The sequence below is a fragment of the Acipenser ruthenus genome, chromosome 33 (assembly GCF_902713425.1).
Source record: "Acipenser ruthenus chromosome 33, fAciRut3.2 maternal haplotype, whole genome shotgun sequence".
NCBI lineage: Eukaryota > Metazoa > Chordata > Actinopteri > Acipenseriformes > Acipenseridae > Acipenser > Acipenser ruthenus.
The window spans coordinates 8643200-8665770 of NC_081221.1; the positions used below are offsets into that span (position 1 = coordinate 8643200).

Consider the following 22571-nt stretch of genomic DNA (forward strand, 5'->3'; position numbering starts at 1 on the left):
ACATAAGAAAGTTTACAAACGAGAGGAGGCCATTCGGCCCATTTTGCTCGTTTGGTTGTTAGTAGCTTATTGATCCCAGAATCTCATCAAGCAGCTTCTTGAAGGAACCCAGGGTGTCAGCTTCAACAACATTACTGGGAAGTTGGTTCCAGACTCTCACATTGAGTCCTCATTGTCCTTGGTGCCCCTGCACTCCATACCCTCAGTGCTGCTACACCTTCGGCACCTCAAGGACTGTACGCCTTAGCGCTTTGACGCTTCAAGGTCTTTTTTAGCCTTGCACCCAGTACCCTCAAGACCCTCGGGTCCCTGCAGACTTTTTATTTTATTTTATCCCTGCTATTGTGGTTTCTGCACAAGAAATAACGTGGTAAAAAACACATTTTCATAAAGTAATATCATTACTGTGGTTTACATCTGCATTTTTTTTTAAGATGTGCATGCAAGTGAAAACTAACATTTAACTTAAATAAACTCTTCAAAATGTTTTAGAAAAGTGGGCATTTTACAGAGAAAAAACACCTAGCCGTTTTGGTTTTCGTTTATTACAGTCCCCATAATAGAAAATACTAGGATCACAACCAAACAAAATGCTGATCGCTATGCTTAACATGTACCTTGCAAGTTGGGCCAGTGTTTGAAAAGCGTGAAGCACACCTCCATCTGTATCCCGATTCTGACTCGCTTACCAAATCTGAAGCAGCACTTTGATCCTGTTTTTTTATGTTATTGTTAATCCCTATTGTCCCACACACCACTTGCCATTTTACAAAATACACGTTAATTCTGGCAATGTAGTAAATCGGTACAAGGCCAAACGCGTTATGATAATTATTTCTAATATTTATCAACTATGTAATTTATGGCGAACACTGACGTGGATTTTGCCTTCAAATTCATGTGCAGCAATGTTAATTTTGAATATTTAGACAGTTTCTCCGCCACACTAAAGAAAATAATTATTACTTCATAATAATGACAATTACTCCATACCGCTGTTTTCATGTTGCACTGCTAAAGTCTTCTCTCGTTGACCAACGAATGAGCACTGAACAGAAAATAGGAGGCACTTTTTTACACAGAGAATTGTGAGGGTCTGGAACCAACTCCCCAGTAATGTTGTTGAAGCTGACACCCTGGGATCCTTCAAGAAGCTGCTTGATGAGATGCTGGGATCAATAATCTACTAACAACCAAACGAGCAAGATGGGCTGAATGGCCTCCTCTCGTTTGTAAACTTTCTTATGTTCTTCTTATGTTCTAAGTAGGCTCTCTGGTGCTAAACTTTCAAAACAGTTTAGCACCAATTTTCTACATGATTTGCACCCCTGATGCTGTAGCTGCAGCTCATCATGTCGGCCCCTCGCAGGTATGAGTCCTGTGAAAATGCTGCAGCGCATGCATGGAAACAGATGAGCTGACAGATCACTCCGGTGACAGCTGCTTCTGGGGAGCGCAGCTTTTCCAGGCTGAAATTGATCAAGACGTGTTTTCTCTTAACGATGACTAAAAAAAGATTTTTACTGTCAAATGAGAGCGAAGTTGCCAAGAATTTAGAATACACAGAATTGAATTAGGACTTTGCTGACGCTAAAGCTAGGAAAATATCTTTGTAATTTATATTCTTACGTAATTTATTATTATTATTTATTTATTTCTTAGCAGACGCCCTTATCCAGGGCGACTTACAATTGTTACAAGATATCACATTATTTTTACATACAATTACCCATTTATACAGTTAGGTTTTTACTGGAGCAATCTAGGTAAAGTCCCCACTGGGGATTGAACCCACAATCTTCCGGTCAAGAGTCCAGAGCCCTAACCACTACTCCACACTGCTGCCCGTTAGAATGTAAAATGAAAAAAAGAATATGATCATGCCCAGGGGTTCATTTGTTAACAATGTTTTGTAAAAGGTGGTACTGCAAACAGAGTATCAAGTGTTAAAGAGGGATTTTGTTTATTATTATTCATATTTATTTATTTATTTATTTATTCATTTCTGCCTGGTTATTCTTACCACCGACCTGTCACCAGTGGTTAAAAAAAGGGCTTGTAACCAGGAGGTCACCGGATTAAATCCTGTCTCACTCACTGGCTCACTGTGTGACCCTGAGCAAGTCATTTAATCTCCTTGTGCTCCGTTTTTCGGGTGAGACATTGTCGTAAGTGACTCTGTATCTTATGCATAGTTCACACAGTCTAGTCTCTGTAAGTTGCCTTGAATAAAGGCGTCTGCTAAATAAACAAATAATAATAATAATAATAATTTTTATTTTTCAGTAGGTCTATTGGGGCATGGTCATTTTAGAAAAAAATACGTGCTATGTTTGAAATAGACTGGAATTGGAGTGCTTTGAAGTTGTGAATTATATAAAATGATAAAGTCTAACAAACAAAGTATTTATTAACATTTTAATATCATGAATATTATTTAGTGTAGCTTAACTTTAGTATATATAGGTGCATATGATTACATGATGCACCTATATACTAGCTTTAATATACGGTTGCTCCTGTAGAATTCATTTGAGGGCAGCAGTGTGGAGTAGTGGTTAGGACTCTAGACCGGAGGGTCGTGGGTTCAATCCCAGGTGGGGGACACTGCTGCTGTACCCTTGAGCAAGGTACTTTATCTAGATTGCTCCAGTAAAAACCCAACTGTATAAATGGGTAATTGTATGTAAAAATAATGTGATATCTTGTAACAATTGTAAGTCGCCCTGGATAAGGGCGTCTGCTAAGAAATAAATAATAATAATGTTCTGGATCCCGCACTTAATTATTATTATTATTTATTTCTTAGCAGACACCCTTATCCAGGGTGACTTACAGTCGTAAACAAATATACATTTCAAGATTCACAGTACAAGTATTAATACAATTAAGAGCACAAGTACAAGTATGACAAAATACCATTCAATAAAGGAGCAGATAATAGTGTCAGTGATAGTTACATCAGGATATAATTAAATACAAAATAGTACAGATTAAATAACACTTGTGACAGATTACAGTCCTCTAAAGTACAAATCATCACAGCCTAAGGTCGGCCCTGGATGTAGATACCACATTTCAAACACAGTGTAACACAAATTTTCTGTGTTACAGTAGGTGGAGACTGTAGATCAACCCTTCTCCCAAATGTAAGTGTAAGTGTGTGTCTTACTGTTGTAGCTAGACTAGTGTTGCCCGCAGGGAGAGCCCCAGTCCCCTCCCACACCAGCGTATGCTATCTCACCCTTTCAATTGTGTTGGCAACAGCATTTTCCAATTTCATTTATTGTTTGAGCCTGCATTCTGTATTCTCCTACTCTTCTAAAAGATGACTGCATTAAATTTGCACAATCATTTCCCCATGCTTTTCCCGTAGTTATACTATGCATTTACTATAGTTTACAGTGGTTTGCCATGTTCTTTTTTTAATATACTCTACCACACCTCTCTGGGCTACCTTACTTTCACTGTGCTTTATTACTCTTTGCTATGCTTCCCTTTATGTTACCTTCTTGGCCAGCCCTACAGTAAGTAGAGAGAGGTCATCAGTCAGTAGTGGAGGCTCAATGATCAACACATCTTTTGGCAGAACTGAACTAGGTTGTGTTTGCTGATAAGAGAAGGAAAAAATGCTTTATTTGTATCAATACTCCAGAAGTAACTTCTATTAACTAATGGAGACATGTGGCTTTCTAATTGTTATAATCCCTCTAAATCAATCTTTGACAAAGCTGAGGATCTCTGGGATTTCTGAGGGATTACACTTTCCATACAGAAAAGTTTGATACATTCACTCGAGATACCAATATAAATACTAATCTATTACAATGAGTGGAATGCATTGCCTTTCGTTAGGGTTTCAAACCTGTATTTCCTGTTATATGCCCCTTTACATCATCAATGGCTAAAGATCTGGAACACCTGTTAAGCCTCACTAATTAAGACAATAATTGGTGCAATTAAGTAACTGAGAGCTCAGTTGAAGCGGAAACCAGAAGACCCATTAGCTCTCCAGGACCAGGGTTGGAGACCCTGCTGTAGCGGGTTGATAAAAAAATTGACCGTCCTGCTCTTTGTGAGTCAAGGTAATTCAACGCAAACATCTAACAGTGCAAGCGAGTCCCTTTTAATGGTCTCAGTGACAGGAGTATTCGATTAGCTATTGTTTGGATTCATTGAGTAGAACCCAGCATGATTTTTGTCACAGGCTGGTTTGTTACATAAAAACATAAGAAAATGTACAACTTTGTAAAGTTGGGTCTTAAAGGATCCAAGTGATTCAACCACATGACTAGATAACCCATTCTGTACCCTTACCACTGTGTGAAGAAGTGTCCTCTACCCTCTGTCCACTCCACTTAGTTTAAACTCTGTGCTGTGGTCCTAGTTTCTCTGCTGTGCTTAAAGTATTGGTTTGGGTAATTATATCAACTCCTTTTAAGATTTTAAATACTTCAATCCTGTTCCCTCTAATTCTCCTTTATTCTCGGCTAAATAGATTCCGTTCTTTCAGTCTCTCTTCGTAGTTCATTCCTTTAAGCCCTGAGAATAGCCTGGTTGCTCTTCGCTGGACTCTCTCCAGCCTCTATGTCATTAATGATTTAGGTTCTGGTATAGTAAGCAAACTTGTTAAATTTGCAGACGACACAAAAACAGGAGGAGTGGCAAACACTGTTGCAGCAGCAAAGGTCATTCAAAATGATCTAGACAGCATTCAGAACTGGGCAGACACATGGCAAATGACATTTAATAGAGAAAAGTGTAAAGTATTGCACGCAGGCAATAAAAATGTGCATTATAAATATCATATGGGAGATACTGAAATTGAAGAAGGTATCTATGAAAAAGACCTAGGAGTTTATGTTGACTCAAAAATGTCTTCATCTAGACAATGTGGAGAAGCTATAAAAAAGGCCAACAAGATGCTCGGATATATTGTGAGAAGTGTTGAATTTAAATCAAAGGAAGTAATGTTAAAACTTTACAATGCATTAGTAAGACCTCACCTAGAATATTGTGTTCAGTTCTGGTCACCTTGTTACAAAAAGGATATTGCTGCTCTAGAAAGAGTGCAAAGAAGAGCAACCAGAATTATCCCAGGTTTAAAAGGCATGTCGTATGCAGACCGGCTAAAAGAATTGAATCTATTCAGTCTTGAACAAAGAAGACTACGCGGTGATCTGATTCAAGCATTCAAAATCCTAAAAGGTATAGACAATGTCAACCCTGGGGACTTTTTTGACCTGAAAAAAGAAACAAGGACCAGGGGTCACAAATGGAGATTAGATAAAGGGGCATTCAGAACAGAAAATAGGAGGCACTTTTTTACACAGAGAATTGTGAGGGTCTGGAACCAACTCCCCAGTAATGTTGTTGAAGCTGACACCTTAGGATCCTTCAAGAAGCTGCTTGATGAGATTCTGGGATCAATAAGCTACTAACAACCAAACGAGCAAGATGGGCTGAATGGCCTCCTCTCGTTTGTAAACTTTCTTATGTTCTTATGTCCCTACTGATACTGTGGTGACCAGAATTGGACACAGCTGAGCCGGGACAGTGTGACAGATTTATTTTATTGTATTATACTAAACGATTGCAGATGTATCTTATTGTATTATGTAACGGGGTTGAAATGACCCGTTATTTCACATTTTTATTTTGCACTTGTTATTTATTATTTGTATATTTTGATTTGTGCACGTTTTCTGTGATCAGGCACTTTTTCATTGATTTTGTAGCACTTTATTGTTCCTTCCCCACTCAACTAATTAATTAATGACCCGGCAATTGAAAATACGCACCTGACTATAAATACCCCTTGATTTTAGTTTTCAAGGATGGCCATCCACCGTTTGTCTTGTCTGTCTGTCTGTCTGTCTGTCTGTCTGTCTGTCTGTCTGTCTGTGTTTTTTTGTGCGTGTAGGAGAGGGGACCTGAGACAGAACGAAAACGAAAATAAATGGTAAACCTAGTACTTGTTCCTGCTGCTGTGATGATGATGACGACGATGTTGGGAATAATGTTTGTCCCCTCCTCTGCACTCACTGGCGTTTTGTGTTTGTTTTTAAACCCATTGTTTTTATGCTTCGAATTTTTATTGTGATTTTAAACAAAACCCTTGTTTGTTTTTTTTTGGGGGGGGGGTTTGTACAAAGCATTTATGTGCTATTGTAATGATCTGCTGCTAATTCTTAATTCTGTGCAATAAAACATTATTTTAATTGACAACAACTGTGTCCTGGTTGCTCTCTTCCCTGATTTGCCCTCCGAAAAAAAAGAACTTTAATTCTGAGGGTGCAATTCCCTCGGTGGCGTAGTCAGGGCTACCTTGTAGGTGTTACATCTTATATACTAAACTATTACAGATTTATGTTATTGTATTATATGCTAAACTATTGCACAATACTTACAGCACAGAGGGGCCTCATAATTGGCAAATCACAGAGTAAGTGAAAGAATTAAAAAAATCTTAATTTAGCCAAATGCAATCTGAAAAATCAAAGCAGGTATCATGTTCACCATGTAGAGTGTGGCTGACAGACAGATACAATCAGGACACATTTCCTTAGGCTAAATATTGTGGTCAAAATGGCCTCCCTTAAAATTGGCTATAGTTAATCAATAAGTTGGTCTACTTACTGCTGTGAAAAATCAATACAGATCAAATATATTTGGCTGGTGGAGGCTCTTTGTACAGCCATGCAAATGGAATGCAATAACACCAGAACATTTCACTGAATTCAGTCCACATTATGCAGTTTTAAACAGTAATAGTATTTACAGTACTCAGTAATTCATTAAATAGTATGTTAATAGCAGGTGTCATTTCTATAGCTAGTAGATGTGAGTTGACCATCAAAGCTGTTAGTCTGTGTTGTCCTTTCCTCTCCAGTTCTCCAGAACCCTGATTCGAGGGCATTGCGTCTGGCAGTTGACCGAAAGGTCACGAAGGTAATGAAGGTAACAAGGTAAGGCTAAATAATCAGGGTTTTATTACTATAGAAACTGATGAATGGTGCTTTTATCACTTTAAATTACTACATGTTGCTTTCCTTCCAGAATGACCAATGAAAGTTGAGGGCTATCATTGGGTTCTTGGGATCAACCAGCTAGGATCTGGAAGAGCACTGAAAGGCTGAATTGCCTACTCTTGTTAGAAAACGTATGTTCTTTTTTTTAAAGCAAATAGAGTTTACTGATGGACGGAAATTTCAATGTCTCTTCATTCCTCACTCAAACTCTTGATTAAACCACCCCCCTTACAACCACAGCTAGCAGTACACACTGTCCACAAACCTCACCTCCTGTACACTTTTTATATACAGTTCACTGAGACCATGAAAATACCCTTAATGCTGGCAAAGTCAGCCACTTGAACTTCCAGTTGTTGTGTCCCTCAGCATCCAGGAAGTCATCCCATGAGGCAAGTGAAACAATGTTTAACAAAACATGTGAATAGGTCAAAACATCAGGCTTAATTTAGGAATTTATTAAACAACAATGTGTGGAAAGCCCATAATAAGACAATATTATCCTTTATATTCACCACAAATTGCAATGAAATATTTTCAAATAATTTCTTCCTGAACATACAGTATACCAATGGGCTGCAAGCTGCAGGAGTCCCATACCAGTATAACATACAGAGACACAGTGGCGTGCTTGTTTAAAGGGAAGCCGATGTGTCCCATCTTTTTTGACCTGAAAAAAGAAACAAGGACCATTGGTCACAAATGGAGATTAGATAAAGGGGCATTCAGAACAGAAAATAGGAGGCACTTATTTACACAGAGAATTGTGAGGGTCTGGAACCAACTCCCCAGTAATGTTGTTGAAGCTGACACCCTGGGAGCCTTCAAGAAGCTGCTTGATGAGATTCTGGGATCAATAAGCTACTATTATTAGTATTATTAATATTTTAGTAGTAGTAAAATGTGACTGATAACCTGCTTGGAACGGTGACTGTTAAAGCTTTGTCTGCTGCAGTTGGTGCTAGTGCAATGCTTACTGTATATATCGCAAGCAGGCTCAATTATGTGTAAATAACATGTATTTTTATTTAAATTATAAAAACATGATTATTCTATGTAATGTTTTTTAAACTACATGTAAGTGTTTTATTCCATTAATATGGATTACCTGTACTGTGATTGAAATGTATTTTTGTTTACGACTGTAAGTCGCCCTGGATAAGGGCGTCTGCTAAGAAATAAATAATAATAATAATAATAATAATAATAATAATAATAATAATAATAATAATAATAATAATAATAATAATAACAACCAAACGAGCAAGATGGGCTGAATGGCCTCCTCTCGTTTGTAAACTTTCTTATGTTCTTATGTTCTTATACCAGTATAACATACACAGACACAGTGGCGTGCTTGTTTGAAAGGAAGCTGCGGTCCCTACAGCTAAACCTACTTTTGGGAGGGTAGCCAAGTGGTGCTAGTCCCACCTCTGCCATGGTTCCAATCCAGATCACAAGTGATGAGTTTTTTTTTTTTTTTAATGTATTCACTTTTTAAATTCAGCAAGTTTTGTTGAAAGATGGTGGCATGGCAGAATCCCTGCTGCTGTAAATAGTGTGTGTGTGGGAATGTAAGGTTGGCAGGGATGGGGTTAAATCTATCCCTGCCAGGATCACAGGTCTGGCCATTCCCCAGTTAGGTAACTGGTGCTAATTGAGGAGTGGCCACATGTATAAAAGGAAGGAAAATGCTTTGTTTGAAGGAGGTGAGTGTTGTAGTGTTTAGCAATGTGATAGTGAAGGCTAATGTCCAGAGTTATTCTTTTGTTTAACCCTTTTGTTTTGGCCCTCATGCTGTGTTTATTTTGTTCCTGTTTTTGTGTTTGTTTTTGTTAATAAACATGCGCACTAGCGCTTCAGCTGCAGCTTCCTGTCTCGTGGGGTAATTCCTGCCTGTAGCCAGCCTGGGCCATGACGCTACCCTGTCACAAATGGGTATAATGTATTGCTTTTTATTCTTTGAATAAGTCTCATTATCCCACAGGCTCAGGGACTGTCTAGTCAGCCTTCACTGGGTACAATACTAGCACAGCTGTAAAAGCCAAGCCAGGGTAGCATATGAGCACAACTAGCATGAATGAACTGAAACACATCCCACTAGCAGGCTTTTAAAACTCTCACACAAAACATTCTCACCATCAGTCCTCTGATCATTACATTCCAGCTACATTTTGCATTCATTTCAAATTCCACAGCATCAGCCTCTCGCTTTGAGTGAGTTGCTTGTTGGCAGCCCCATGATTCTGATTCAAGTCTTCATGTGCCGGGGGCTAGGGTTGATTTAGTAGCTTTAAACATAAAACACCCCAAGACTACTGCGGGAGTCGGGTGACTGAAAACCTGGCTTATTCTCACTCTTGTGGATTATCTTGTCACTGTAACACCCAAAATGGAATTATAGCCGTATTATGTGCATTACTACTTATATTATTGGTGCTATGTACAGCACAACATATTTATAATAATTCATATTGTAATTATAATATGCAGGATCTCAGGTGTGCAGGGTAAGTACTTAAATATGTTAAATAACAGCTCCTTTGTGTTTCCTATAGCATGTTTTTAGAATAACAAAAAAACATCAAGTACATGTCTCTTTATTTCTCCCTGAGCAACTATTAAGAATTGCATGCAAATAGCAGGATGATCATACCTACATTGCTTACAGAAGGACACAGTCGCATGCATGTTTCAAGGGAGTCCTTATACCTAAAACTACCTTTTGCAGTAAGATAATTTACTAGCTCCTCATATTTCACTTCTGGAGGCTGGGGTTCACATCCAGGCCACAAGTCATATGTTTGGTGGTTTCAACACAATTTGGCACAAGTGACAGTCTCTGCACAGGACTGAATGACAGACAGGGTGTGTACAGGGTGCATTGTATCAGGAACATACAACAGCTGACAACTGGGAAAATATGCAAAAGCAGAAAGAACCAGACTGTGCCATTGTGACCTTACCTAAGCATATGGATTTATATAGAATTAAAGAGAGGCTAATTCAGATTCTCCACTGTTACATAGGTAATATGTTGTGTGTATGGTGTCTCCTTTTGTATAAGAGATGTCAACTTCTGGAGTTTGCCGATTTCTGGTTACTTAAAGTGGACTCGGGAACTTGTGCTTTTTTGTACTTTACAGTTGTGCTGCATGTTCAATGAACAGTATGACAGCTGTACACAGGATAAGCAGATCTTTTATTTTTATGATTTTTATGAAAAAAAGCGAGTAGAAACTATAAGTCAAGTAAAAATACTAAAAGAAACTTAATAAATTCAATGGCAAACCTTTTGACTAGAAGACTTCCAGTTGAAATGTTTGTAATTGAATTTATTACATTTTGTGTAATATTTCTAAATGTAGCACTATCAAGTGTTACATAGTAATGGTTGATAAACAGTGGAGATATAATATGTGTTTCAGTATCAAAGTAAGTATTAAACCTATCCACACACACAGACTACATGTGCTTTCCTGCAAGGAGAATTAAACCCATCCAACTCGGGGAACAACCCCACATTCCACAAGCCAGGAGATCCTCGAAGGAATACAATTCAAATCGCTGAGCTCCACTGATCGCTAAGCTGAGATGAAATCCTCTTGGTTCCTGACATGTGATCTAATTCAGTCTGCAGCTCTTTACAATAGGGAACTCGACACAATTTTAAAGCAATAGCCCCCACCCAATATCTGCACTTCACTCGGGCATTGAAGCCCTCCCCGGCTCTAATTAAATTCTCCCCGCTGGCACAAAGGCCACTTCGTTTCTAACATGTCTGTCAGGGTGTGTTGTGGGGGTTGACAGCAGCGACGTGCCGTTCCTGTGCCGCTGTGAAATAGTCTAATATAAGGGTTAGTACAATGTGGACCCTTTGTTCGGACCTTCCAAGACTCTTCAAACTATGTGTACACCATATACTTCCAATTCTCAAAAGTGACTTTCTGGAAATTTGGGGAATGGTCCCATATTCATACAGAACAATGTTAGCACCTTGCAGACTAGAAAAGTCTGGGCTGGCTATGGTGGCCCATATTGACAGTGTTATGGCAGGGAGTTGAGTTTATTACCACTGGCAGTATAATATGCACACATATCTATCTATCTATATATATATATAATCTCAGAAAGTGGTAGTCGAGTAATCACGCGTCACGTGATTGTGAGGTAATTGTGAAGCGCATGGTTTCAGACGGACAGAGGTGCCGTTGCAGTTGCAATCCATTAACATATACAATACATTTTAAAACATTGATAACAGTTCCAATCAGTTTTAAAGTATAGTGCAGAAACAACACAGTGCTACGAAACAGTATATTCACAAATAGAGCACCGGACATTATCAGATACAGGCTTTATTATTATCTTTTTTAAAGCGGTAACTAGTTGACCTGCTCGTCTTTGTCAAATTAGTAGTTATTCTACACTTAGCTATATACACTGCAGTTAAATCACTAAGTCAGCCAGTTATTCAGACAAACAGATATTGAGATATTGTGATATTGGGTATACCTTCCAGTCCCTTCCCCATTTTCAAGATTCATTTTCCGTGTGCCGTTTTTAATACCGCACTCATGTAGACAAGATTAATCGATCAATTATTTTTTAATTGATTAAAGCCTGCAGCCATGAGTAAACAGCACTATATGCAAGTAGAATCTGGATTTAGATCAAGCACTAGAAATGCAATCTGAAGATAACTCACTATTTCAATGATTAACTACAATGCTTCTGCCTTCTTACGATAGATACATTTATAATGTTTAGCAGGTTTGCCTTGTCAATTGCCTTGACTGTGGCTCAACTGGCAGGGCTATTTTGCCCACAGTCCCACTAAATCTGTAACATATCCGCATGAAAACAAACTTTAAAAGGTAATAAAAAGAGATTGGAGTTGAATGATAATAGACTACTGTCATTTTATTAAAAGTATGTCCAGTGTGTAATGAATTGGCTTCTCAGCCTATTGAATTGAATAGAACGTCAAGGCCACAGTTCAAAGGTGACTGTCTACCACTCAACTAAAGAGCTCTGTGGTCGAGAGATAAGTTTGTGTCTTATGCTGTATATTAACTCATCAACTGCTTGGAGGAGATCAATTACACTGTGCATAATTTAACATTACACTGAAGATTATTTTGTGTTATATTAAAACTCCTTATAAAAGTGGAATGAGACAGAATTAAACCAGCTTCAAGAATTTTCCATTTTCTGATATTTTCCATCACTCAGAGCACTATTGCTCCAACATTGGATTCACTGCTGGCTCTGAACTGCTAAATGTTTACTCAGTCTTTCATTTCCTCGTTGCAAACAGCTCTACTGCCTTCATTTATAGTACAGTCTAGAGCAGGGGGAGCTCCCAAGCTCAATTTATAGTACAGTCTCGAGCAGGGGGAGTTACCACGGAGTTTGACAAGCTCTGTTCTTTTCTTTATTCTAAACACCTGTGTCACCGACCCTAGTTAAGTACAGTGTAACAAGTTATATCACTGTAGAGATTAAAGTATGTCACTGCTACCTCAGATGTTTAATTCTATATCAGCCATTAGGCCAGTCTTTAAATCCTATTTCTCCAGTCTTTAAATCCTATTTTTTTAAAAAGGAGAACAAAATCATGTCAATGTTACAAAATGAGAAACAAACACATTCAGAGTGCTTAAGAGAATGTGGGTTATGTTACTTAGTTGTTTGGCTCTAGTTTTGTAAAATTAACATACATTTTACCTATTTAAAAAAAAATAGGAATTACTTAAAGACTGGAGTAACTGCTTTGAAAATATGGCCCTGAGTTTCTACTGTGCTTTATTCTCAAAACAGGTACTGTTGACCACGTCACCTGCTTGAAAAGATCATACCTGAGGCTCCTCTTCAACTTCACTGCAATGCAATTCAAAGCGGTGACATCCTAATCCACTGTGACCAGACACTTTAATGGAATTCTGCTCATCAACCTTTTCCCTCTTTTCAATGAAAATAATCATGGACTAAATAAATATACACAAAAGATATATAATCCATATATATATATGGATTATCTAACTTGTATGTGAAGTAAAGCACTATATACAGAATAGAGGGGCTGCAGTGAATTACAAGGTTATAAATGGATAAGTGACATCATAACCCAGAACCCTGAGATGCAATTACTGTATAACCTAAAGTAATTCACTTCAGCCCCACTTACATTTTTTATACTATATGGATTCCACAACATGTGTTAAAATGAACAGGTTTTTAATTATTTTAAAAACATCACACATTAATTGCTGTCAGTGTCAGTATCTATTTGAATTCTTTCCTTGAATGTGTCCATGGTGGGTGGGGGTGTATATGGTGGGGGGGCATTGTTCCTCACTATCTTGTAAAGCGCTATATATAAAATAAATATTGATTGACTGATTGATATAGATTTGTACTGTGACTCGCTTGTCAATGAGGTCCAAGCAGGCTTTGCATGTGTTTTCCTGGAGACAACCATTCACTCTCCCTTCCGGTAGGTAGATTAGTGCTGTTGAAATGAAATAGTGTTCTACACTCCCAAGGATACCTCTCATAGTTCCTGACTCTTATTCAGTCCCGTCTTGTTTTTTTCATACAGAATATAAATTTGTCTACATGAACATCGAGCTCCCCAATGCCAATGTCATGCAAGCCTCTCGTCTCTCCTACCTGATGATTCACAAGGTTTATATCAAAGGCAGTTTTCTTTGTTTTCTGTGTTCTTGGTCTTCCATAAAAGGTTCTCTAGATTCTAGCGTGGGGATTTCAAAACGGGCTGACATTTTCAGTGCTCGGAATTTTTCTAATAAAAACGACAGTAAGCAGTTTGAAAGATGTACACAGAAAGTCATACTTTGGCGATGTGTTTATATATGTGGGTTATATCGACAATGTGTGAACAGGTCACTTTAACTTGTGCTGATATTCCATCATACGCAGATATCGATGTCCTATAAACCTATTTTACAATTAGATCATAGAAGATAGCACACCCTATTGAACTTAATAAGGAAAAGGCTGTTCTATTTATACAACAAAGGAAGTAACTAAAATGTAAACTACTGTTACCCAGGGTTTTCCATTGTTTTCCCATGATTTACCATAGTTCCCCAGGATTTTCCATTGTTTTACCATGATTTACCATAGTTCTCCAAGATTTTCCATTGTATTACCATGATTTACCATAGTTCTCCAGGATTTTCCACTGTTTTACCATGAGATTTACCATAGTTCCCCAGGATTTTCCATTGTTTTACCATGATTTACCATAGTTCCCCAGGATTTTCCATTGTTTTACCATGATTTACCATGCTTTCATTTTACTTTTACAGGAAACTTTTATAGGGGTCTGTAAACTGTATCAATCAGAGCAGTTTCCCTCAATGCTCTACTCCGCCCCCCACTGGCCAGGCGCTTTCAGAGGACACCTGCAGGCTGGCTTGTGTCCTCCACCCGACTGGGTGCAAAAAGCTAACTGGCATGGAGATGGGGTCGGAGGATATATCCACTGACCTTCAGTGCTTTTGAGCTGCGGGGAATTGCTGCAATGAAAACGAGAGTAAAATAAAATAAAACAAAATAGCTGTTTTAAAGATTAATCTCAAGACTGTTCACTTGTAGACTACTATACTACTATAAAAAAGCTACAGTAAGTGAATAATATTCCCCACACCTGATCTCTTGTTAAAGTACTTTAGAAATCTAAGGCTGCTTTGCTGGAGTGTGCAGTGCTATAAATATGCAGCAATAAATAATTAAATATTTATTGATATTTTTGTTGAGAAAAGCTCTTGTGGTAGTTCTGGTTTACATTGTATATCACATCCTATTGAGCTTGATAGAACAACAAAACGTTATATAATGCAATTTACAGTAACATATATACCCAGTACATGCACATGCAGATCATGTAGTAATCGCACAGTACCAGAGTTTATCGGGTAATGGGCAAATACAATCTGGAATGATAAACGTTTGGTTAGGATTGGTGCAAAGTCAAGGAGGTGTGGCAGCCAGATGAACAGAAGGGCGCAATCAGCACACAAGGATACCTATTTTTAAAAATGTGGCCCCTAAACAGTGTTCTCTAGCCTGGATATGCAATAAAGTACTATGAATAAACCCTAGTAAAAGCATAGAAAAGTCAATAAAATAGTAAATGTATAATGAAAGCATGATAAAGCACAAGGCAGGTAAAGACTATGGTAAACTGTATTCCATAGTACAAGCATACCCAACTGAACAATCCAGCAACTGCAACTGGTGGCCAGCAAGAGCTGGAATTTGAAAGGCACGCTTACTGGTTTCTATCGGACACCCAGCCGGTATAAACAAATCCAAAACAGGTTAGACAATACTGGATTGACTTTAGCACTGAATTACTGAAGCCTCAAGAGCACATTTACAAAGTCTGAATTACTGCCTTGTGGAGTTTTGCTTTTCTTTTCAAATGATAGATAATAATATTATTTAGAGTTATCTTTGTCTCTCTCATTCACTGTATATTATATATTATCACCAGTGTTGGGAAGCATAACACATTACTGGAATCTGATTACATTTTTCAGTAACTTGTAACTGTTATGGTTCCTTTTTCAGACAGGTAACAAATGTGGTAACGGATTACATTTTATCTGAAAAAATGTAGTTATTTTTAATTACATTTATAACTAGGACTACGGCTAATGCATAACATGGAAATAAGAAAGCGCTTCAACAGTGCAAGTCAGACCTTACCATTAATGGTATCGGATTACTTTTTAAAAATAACTTCCCAAACACTAACTATCACTGTATAAAGTTTAAAAATATATATATATTTTTGTTTAATAAAATCAGCTGTATACTAGGGACTCCTATCTAGTACAATAGCAACCTTCTTAACCAACAAATACATGGGGAAAAAAATGTACAGTAAGACATATAAATAACAAATAAGAAGTCATGTTTATTTCTACATTATCCCCTTGATGAAATTATAGCATTATAATACACTGCTTGCAATCTCATATTCTTTGTCTCTCTACATATATTAATTAAAACAGCAGGCTCATTAATGATCAACCCAGAATAAAAAATAAATAAAATCTAAAAGCAACACTATTGATGGCTTGAGCCGAAACGTTAGTGTGCTTCTGTTTTCAATTGAAGAAAGAACACCTCCCCTAACTCCAGCGTTAGAGCTGTTTTCTTTTCAAGCACACTGTCTACTTGCTTGACACTTTTACCATGAACCGGTCTGAAACAAAAGAAAATGCTCTGCTTATATTCAGTTATTATGACTGTAGTTTTTTTCATGGATGTTATTTTCTACCAGTTCTATACCAGTTGTTCCCACTGGGGTCAGACTGGGATTTCAGGAGGGCTGCAGAACATCCAGAAATATTCTCTCCCAAATCCTTGACACCTGACAAAGCAATGTTCAATTTTATTTCCATGAACGCTGCTGCTAGCGCTTGGGGTTTACTTTGAAACACTTACTACCTTGATGTCAGCTCTAGTGTGTATTGCCAGTATAATCTTCATTTATAACAGTATGTCCCACTGTAGAACAAAATGGGGTGACTGAAACCATTTGAATGGATTCATTGGGTGGGGGTCCTCCATTGCAATACCTTATGTCATGGGGGGCCAAGACAGACTGGGAACCCCTTTTTGATACTATGATATTAACATCTTATTGGTCTTTTTGAAATTAACTGTGTTTGATTGTGTATTGTCTGTGTCTTTGCAACTCGAGTTTGTATATCATAGTTCATCTAATAAACAGAATGAACTCTTCACTTCTGTTTTGACTATGACCTTGCTTAACCGAACAAACCAATCTCAACATTGCATTTAACATAAACTGAAAGGTCAATTTTTAACACATATTTAGAAGAGAGAGGGGGGAAAAAATCATGCCCACTGTTTATTGAATGCAAATTAAATACATAAACTGTTTAATATCAACTTTTATTCATATCAACTCTATATACAGAATGTGTTCTGAAAAACCCAGAAGTTACCTCAGCAAGTAACACTTCATTTTACCCAGTAAATAATTACAAATCATTTTAATTGTTCTAAGATATAAGGATTTTTTATTACTGACAACTGGTTGTTCAAATTATAATCCGAACTCCACAATTAAAAAAAAATGCAGATTGACAGGTGACTATTACTGCAAACTGTGACCTGCACTATTATTTGAAAGTTTGGTAATTTTAAAAACAGATAGCTAATAACATATAACAGTTACAATAACTATCTCTGTATATATATATATATATATATATATATATATATATATATATATATATATATATAAAATATAAATTAGGACAGTATTAAAAACAAAGACCAAACCACAGATTATCAAGGAACATTTTAAAATCAGTACTCTGAACAAAAAACTAATCTGAACAGATATCATGTTAACCTAATCAATATACAGATATCCTTGTTAACCTAATCAATATTAACATATATTAGAGGGAACACTTACCTTATTAATTACTCTAATTCCTTCACATCATTGTGGTAAAAATAAAACTTGACCTTTATTTCTTTAAACTCTTGAGTCATTTTAACAATGTAAAATCGAGTAAGACGCTACTCACAACAAGTTAAGCTGCTTAGAAGTATTTTATTGCTAATTTTATACAGTGTTTTTTTTAAGACATTGAGAAAGACATCTTCAAAACATTTTTCATTGATTTTATTACATTTATTTTAGTATTTAAAACTTCAATTTAACTTCAGTTAATTTCTATTTCAATTGCACAAAAACTACAATGCAGGAAATGTCATTTCTTGAACACTGATTTCTTGAAAATTAATTAAACTAGACAAGAATACAATAATAATATATGAAAAGCTTACACATTCTGTATGCGTTTAAGTGATGCCTCATAAGAAATCCTAATGAACTGCAGCTGTACAGGAATGCTACATACAGTAAATATTAATAGGAATGTGCAGCCAGTCATTGAAAGCGTGACATTGTATCTTCACCTCCTCTCAGCTCACACTGTGGAGCCCTTGTCACTCATCTTTTTCACATTATTTCGATTTTGCTGTACATCACAGCCCATATTGGCTGGAATGCACAGCTCACATTGCCAGCCAAAAACATTTTCACCAAATATATTCGATTTATAAACTTTTGTAACACGCTCAGATGTCTCAGTTTGCAAGTAGCAGAAAACCTACTTACAAAACAGAAGATCCACTATTTAATTAGCACATTTCAGAGAGCAACATCGACGCCTGGTATAAAGATATCTATTGCCTTGAATTGGATACAAAAATGCCATGGTGTTTCATACACACAACTTGTCATTTCTTGTAATATAAAGTGCCAGTACCCTTAAGTCTGGAACCAAAAAGTTGCCTGTACTGGGCATTGGTGAATACCAAATTATACAACTACCCAAAAGCCTTGTAGAATAATATATTAACTGAAACGTATCTAGAGTTATGGCCTGTTTTTATCAATTACATTATATACAAGCCGTATATGCAGCAGTATATTTCAAATCACATAGAGAGTGTGCTTCTACATGAACAGACATGAAAATAGATATTGCAACACATAATTCTGTGTCATTGCTCCTTTTTTTCAGTGTGGTAAGAATCTTTGCCATTACAAATGCCACATTCACGAAAGGTTATTAAGGTAAAATAATTTCAATGAAATAATACATTCTAAGAAAATAAGGACAACTCCGTAAAGGAATTTACAAATGCAATTGTATTTAAAGAAATCTCACTTAGTTCACAGAAACAACAGTTTTGGTAACAAAACAACCAAACAACAAATCAACCCTTGGTAAGTGCTGCTAGGATTGGAGGGCAGTGGTTTTCTTTAAAATGGAGAGAGTTGCGTAACATAATAAAAGAACACATCTAAATGTTAACTTCTCCAGCAATCTAGTGTTTTTTAAATAAAATAAAAATGTAAGCAGAGCTGTCAATTTACCACATGCTGCAGTGCAGTTGTTTCTATTAAATTAGGCAAACATGTCTAGACATCAGAAAATATAATATAGATTAAAACAGAATTACCATATAATAGTAGAACTAACGAAGTTCAAAAATTAATCCCTTATTAAAGTTTTTCATTTCTGCTGAAAAACATTTAACAGTTCAAACCTAGTCCCTATATGAAAATCCTAGAAGTTATTTTACAACTTACTTCAGAGCAGAAACACAGATATGCATGTAATAAGTCAAATACAAAGGTATTAACCTATTATACAAGCAGAAAAGTACTATAGCATTTCCAAACATATTGTAATATTACAAAGCACTATAGTATTTTTATAATACTATAGTATGTGCAGCCACAAGCAGTTCTTTTGGTGTAACCAAGCAATAGATGAAATAAAACTGACTTACCACCAGATCGGATAGCCTCCAAACACTCTTGAACCAGATAGCCACACACATAGCATATATCCAAGCAGGTACAAATCCATTAGTTAGCGATGATTACTTCGTAGATTTAATATAGAAAACAAAATGCAAAATGAGGAAAAAAAAGTTTTGGAAAAAGTATTTTATTTTTTATAACCAGGACAGAAAAGCAGATGTCTGTCTCTCTCCTTGCTGTCAGGAGTGTGATACACACACACACACACACTCCCTCTCTCTCTCTCTCTCCCTCCCTCTCGGTGTCTTTCTACCCCTAGGTAGCTCCCTTTTTTACTGTTTGTAACAGCACAACCAGAGGCTGATATTAAAAAAGAAAGGGAACAGAGATTTGAAAATGTCAGTTGCAAGCCAATCACTGAGCACGGCCTTAGGTTACAAAAAAAAGGAGAAGAAAAATGGATGATTCTCCTGTTCACGGCTGTCAATCACATCCCACCCTCTGGTAAAGGTACCTTTATCTTTTAATCCTCAAAAGAACAGGCTGCCCCGAGAACAGGCTGCCCCGAGAACTGAGTGCCGATCCTGCCTCATAGGATGGGGTGGCTGGTCACTCAGTCAGTTTTGGGGTTTGGGACCCTTGCTCTCTTGTTCCTGGGGGTCTGTACCCCACCCCCCTCCCCCTGCTCCCTACACACACACACTGAAGCAATGGGGGAGCTGCCCAGCTGACTCCCACAACAAGACACAATGGAGACTATAAAGCAATAAAACACAGAGGATGGGACATGCAGGGACCGGCACACCCAATCTGCCCATGGGCACGCATTTTCCACTCCTCTACCAGAACTGTAAATACAGAAATCATTCAGGCTCACAGCTTAGAGAGAGACAGGCAGGAAGCACTGTAGTATGTTGCAGGTGACAACAGTAATGGTTCATATACATATTGTATGTATAGTTAATTTTATATTTTTAATGTAAAGTAGGACAATACTTCAACAGTGTTGTTTTTGTAAGCATTTGTCGACATTTTAAAAATGCCTGTATGTGAATTCCAAGATTATCAGCAAATTGTCAACGCTGTAATAAAAATGTCACCATCTGTCACCATTTGTCTGCATCTGTATATGGCTTAGCGAATTACAAACAGGGCTCTTAAAGAACACTGCTCATTTTGTGAAATACAACTAACCAAGACGCAGTAATATTAGTTACCTGTTGCTTGTTCTTTAATGTCCTGGGTAGCAATTGCTGTGGTCACATGGTCCTAAGATTAAGAGGACTTCCTGTTCCATTACTTTTTTATGTATATATATATATATATATATATATATATATATATATATATATATATATATATATACAGGGATGTTACTCCATTCAGTCATTAATATTCTATGCAGTTGGTGCAGAGAGGTACTGGGCAGAGGGTCATGATGACGAATGTGGAGTTCAAGTCCAAACATGCAAAACTGGATTGAGATCCAGGGTTGTGGTGATCATGGAAGGTGTTCAAAGCCTCTCTCTCGCTCCTCAAACCATTCATGCAGAATTCATGCAGATTCATGGAGAAGGGGAATGGATGCATTCTCATTATGAAAGTAGCCATGCCATCATGGTACAAGTGCAGCATTGTTGCTTCAACTTGATCCACATTCGATCGACATTCATGCCAGGAGAACATGCCCCACATTGGGTATATATGCTCATAAAAGGTGACGAGCAATACCACTGCCATAGGGGTTTCCCCTCACAACTCTGAATGCATTTCACCCTGACCGGAACACCCCCTGCCTACAATCCAGTCCTGGCCTCCCTCCATCAGGGATGCACAGCTCTACTGTACAGTGAAGAGAATTCAGACCCAGGACCCCAGAGGTGAAATGCAAAGCTTCTCCACCTAGCTCCATTATAATCAAACTATACTGACAACACTAGTTCTTCTTGGTGCCCTGTTGTACCCAAAAGACAGTCAACCATGCTATCAGAGGCGTGCAATATATACTTCAAAGCTTACCTTTTTTCAAATCAATAATGTCTAACACTGTGTTTAAACTTACAACTCGGACCTGAACTGGCTCAGAGTCGATCACATTAGAAGATTCTTATCATTGGAGCCCCCCATTTACACCTGAGCACAGACCTCAGCTGGCTTTGGCCCTGTATGCGCTCACATAACCCCTGAACTGTAGTGCGTGTTTGATGATGTCATATCGACCTCCCCTTGGGTGAAGACATTTTCCCTCCACAAAACACAGATGCGGAAGTGTTTAAATTAACAAAAAGCCTGTCATGTGTGTCACATGTGTGTTTCTACTTCAAGGTGGCCGTTCCGTGCTAATTAAGATTGAATTTTGTCATCAGATATGGAGTGAAGCCTTGAAAACGTGTATATCAGACATTTAAAGAAACAGGTGTTATTGTATAGATGTACACATCAGTCTCACAACTCTTCTTCATTGGAAATGTAAACAATAACTCCCGTTTATTTTCTTACCCATGAAAAATACTTTTTTTTGATATTCACCAAAAGTGAAACTCATTCTTTTAAGAGCTAAAAAGAAACATCTGCAACTTTTAATTGTGTCCGTTCTCCCCCCAGAACTCAAGTTTATTTACCATAACAACACATCACAGTACTCTCGATGATACCATTTAAAAAATAAAGCCTTTCATAAATCAAAAGATTTCTTTCTAGGTAGCAAATCCAGTCCTTTGTTTAAAAGTAAAGTGCTTTTGGACATGAAGCTCGTGCTTATACATAGCGTTACCAGATTTACAGAGTGAAAAACCATGACTTTTTTTTCTTCAATTCATTGACACCGTGAAAATAACATTATATAATAACACAATCATAAATTAAAAATTACACATTGGGCATATGTATTGCAGATCACAACAGCTTGTTGTTTTCTTTCTATTGTAATCTAATCAAAACATATTAAATGTACAGAAAACAGATTCGAAAAAATAGATCAGCTATTACCATTTAAACATGTGATATGCACATAATCAGAATTATTTATTTTATTTTGAATGGTGCTAACACAACCTGCTCTGCTGTTAACTTGCTGAGCACACTGATACTGTTTTGTACTTTGTAAAAAAAATGTGAATACAATAGAAAAAAACGGGACGATTTAACAATTTTACTATTTCTGACCAGGATAGAAAATA

General features: G+C 37.2%; 1 protein-coding gene across 1 annotated transcript in view; it reads right to left on the minus strand.

Annotated features, from left to right (window-relative positions):
* The window catches only part of wnt3 (wingless-type MMTV integration site family, member 3), a 54442-nt gene extending 34730 nt beyond the window's left edge, over positions 1-19712 (minus strand). The window contains exon 1 of the mRNA XM_034055806.2: positions 19419-19712. Within this exon, the coding sequence (XP_033911697.1) occupies positions 19419-19498 (80 nt within the window). The 5' untranslated portion in view covers positions 19499-19712. The remainder of the gene's footprint in view (positions 1-19418) is intronic.
* Between the last annotated feature and the right edge of the window lie 2859 nt (positions 19713-22571).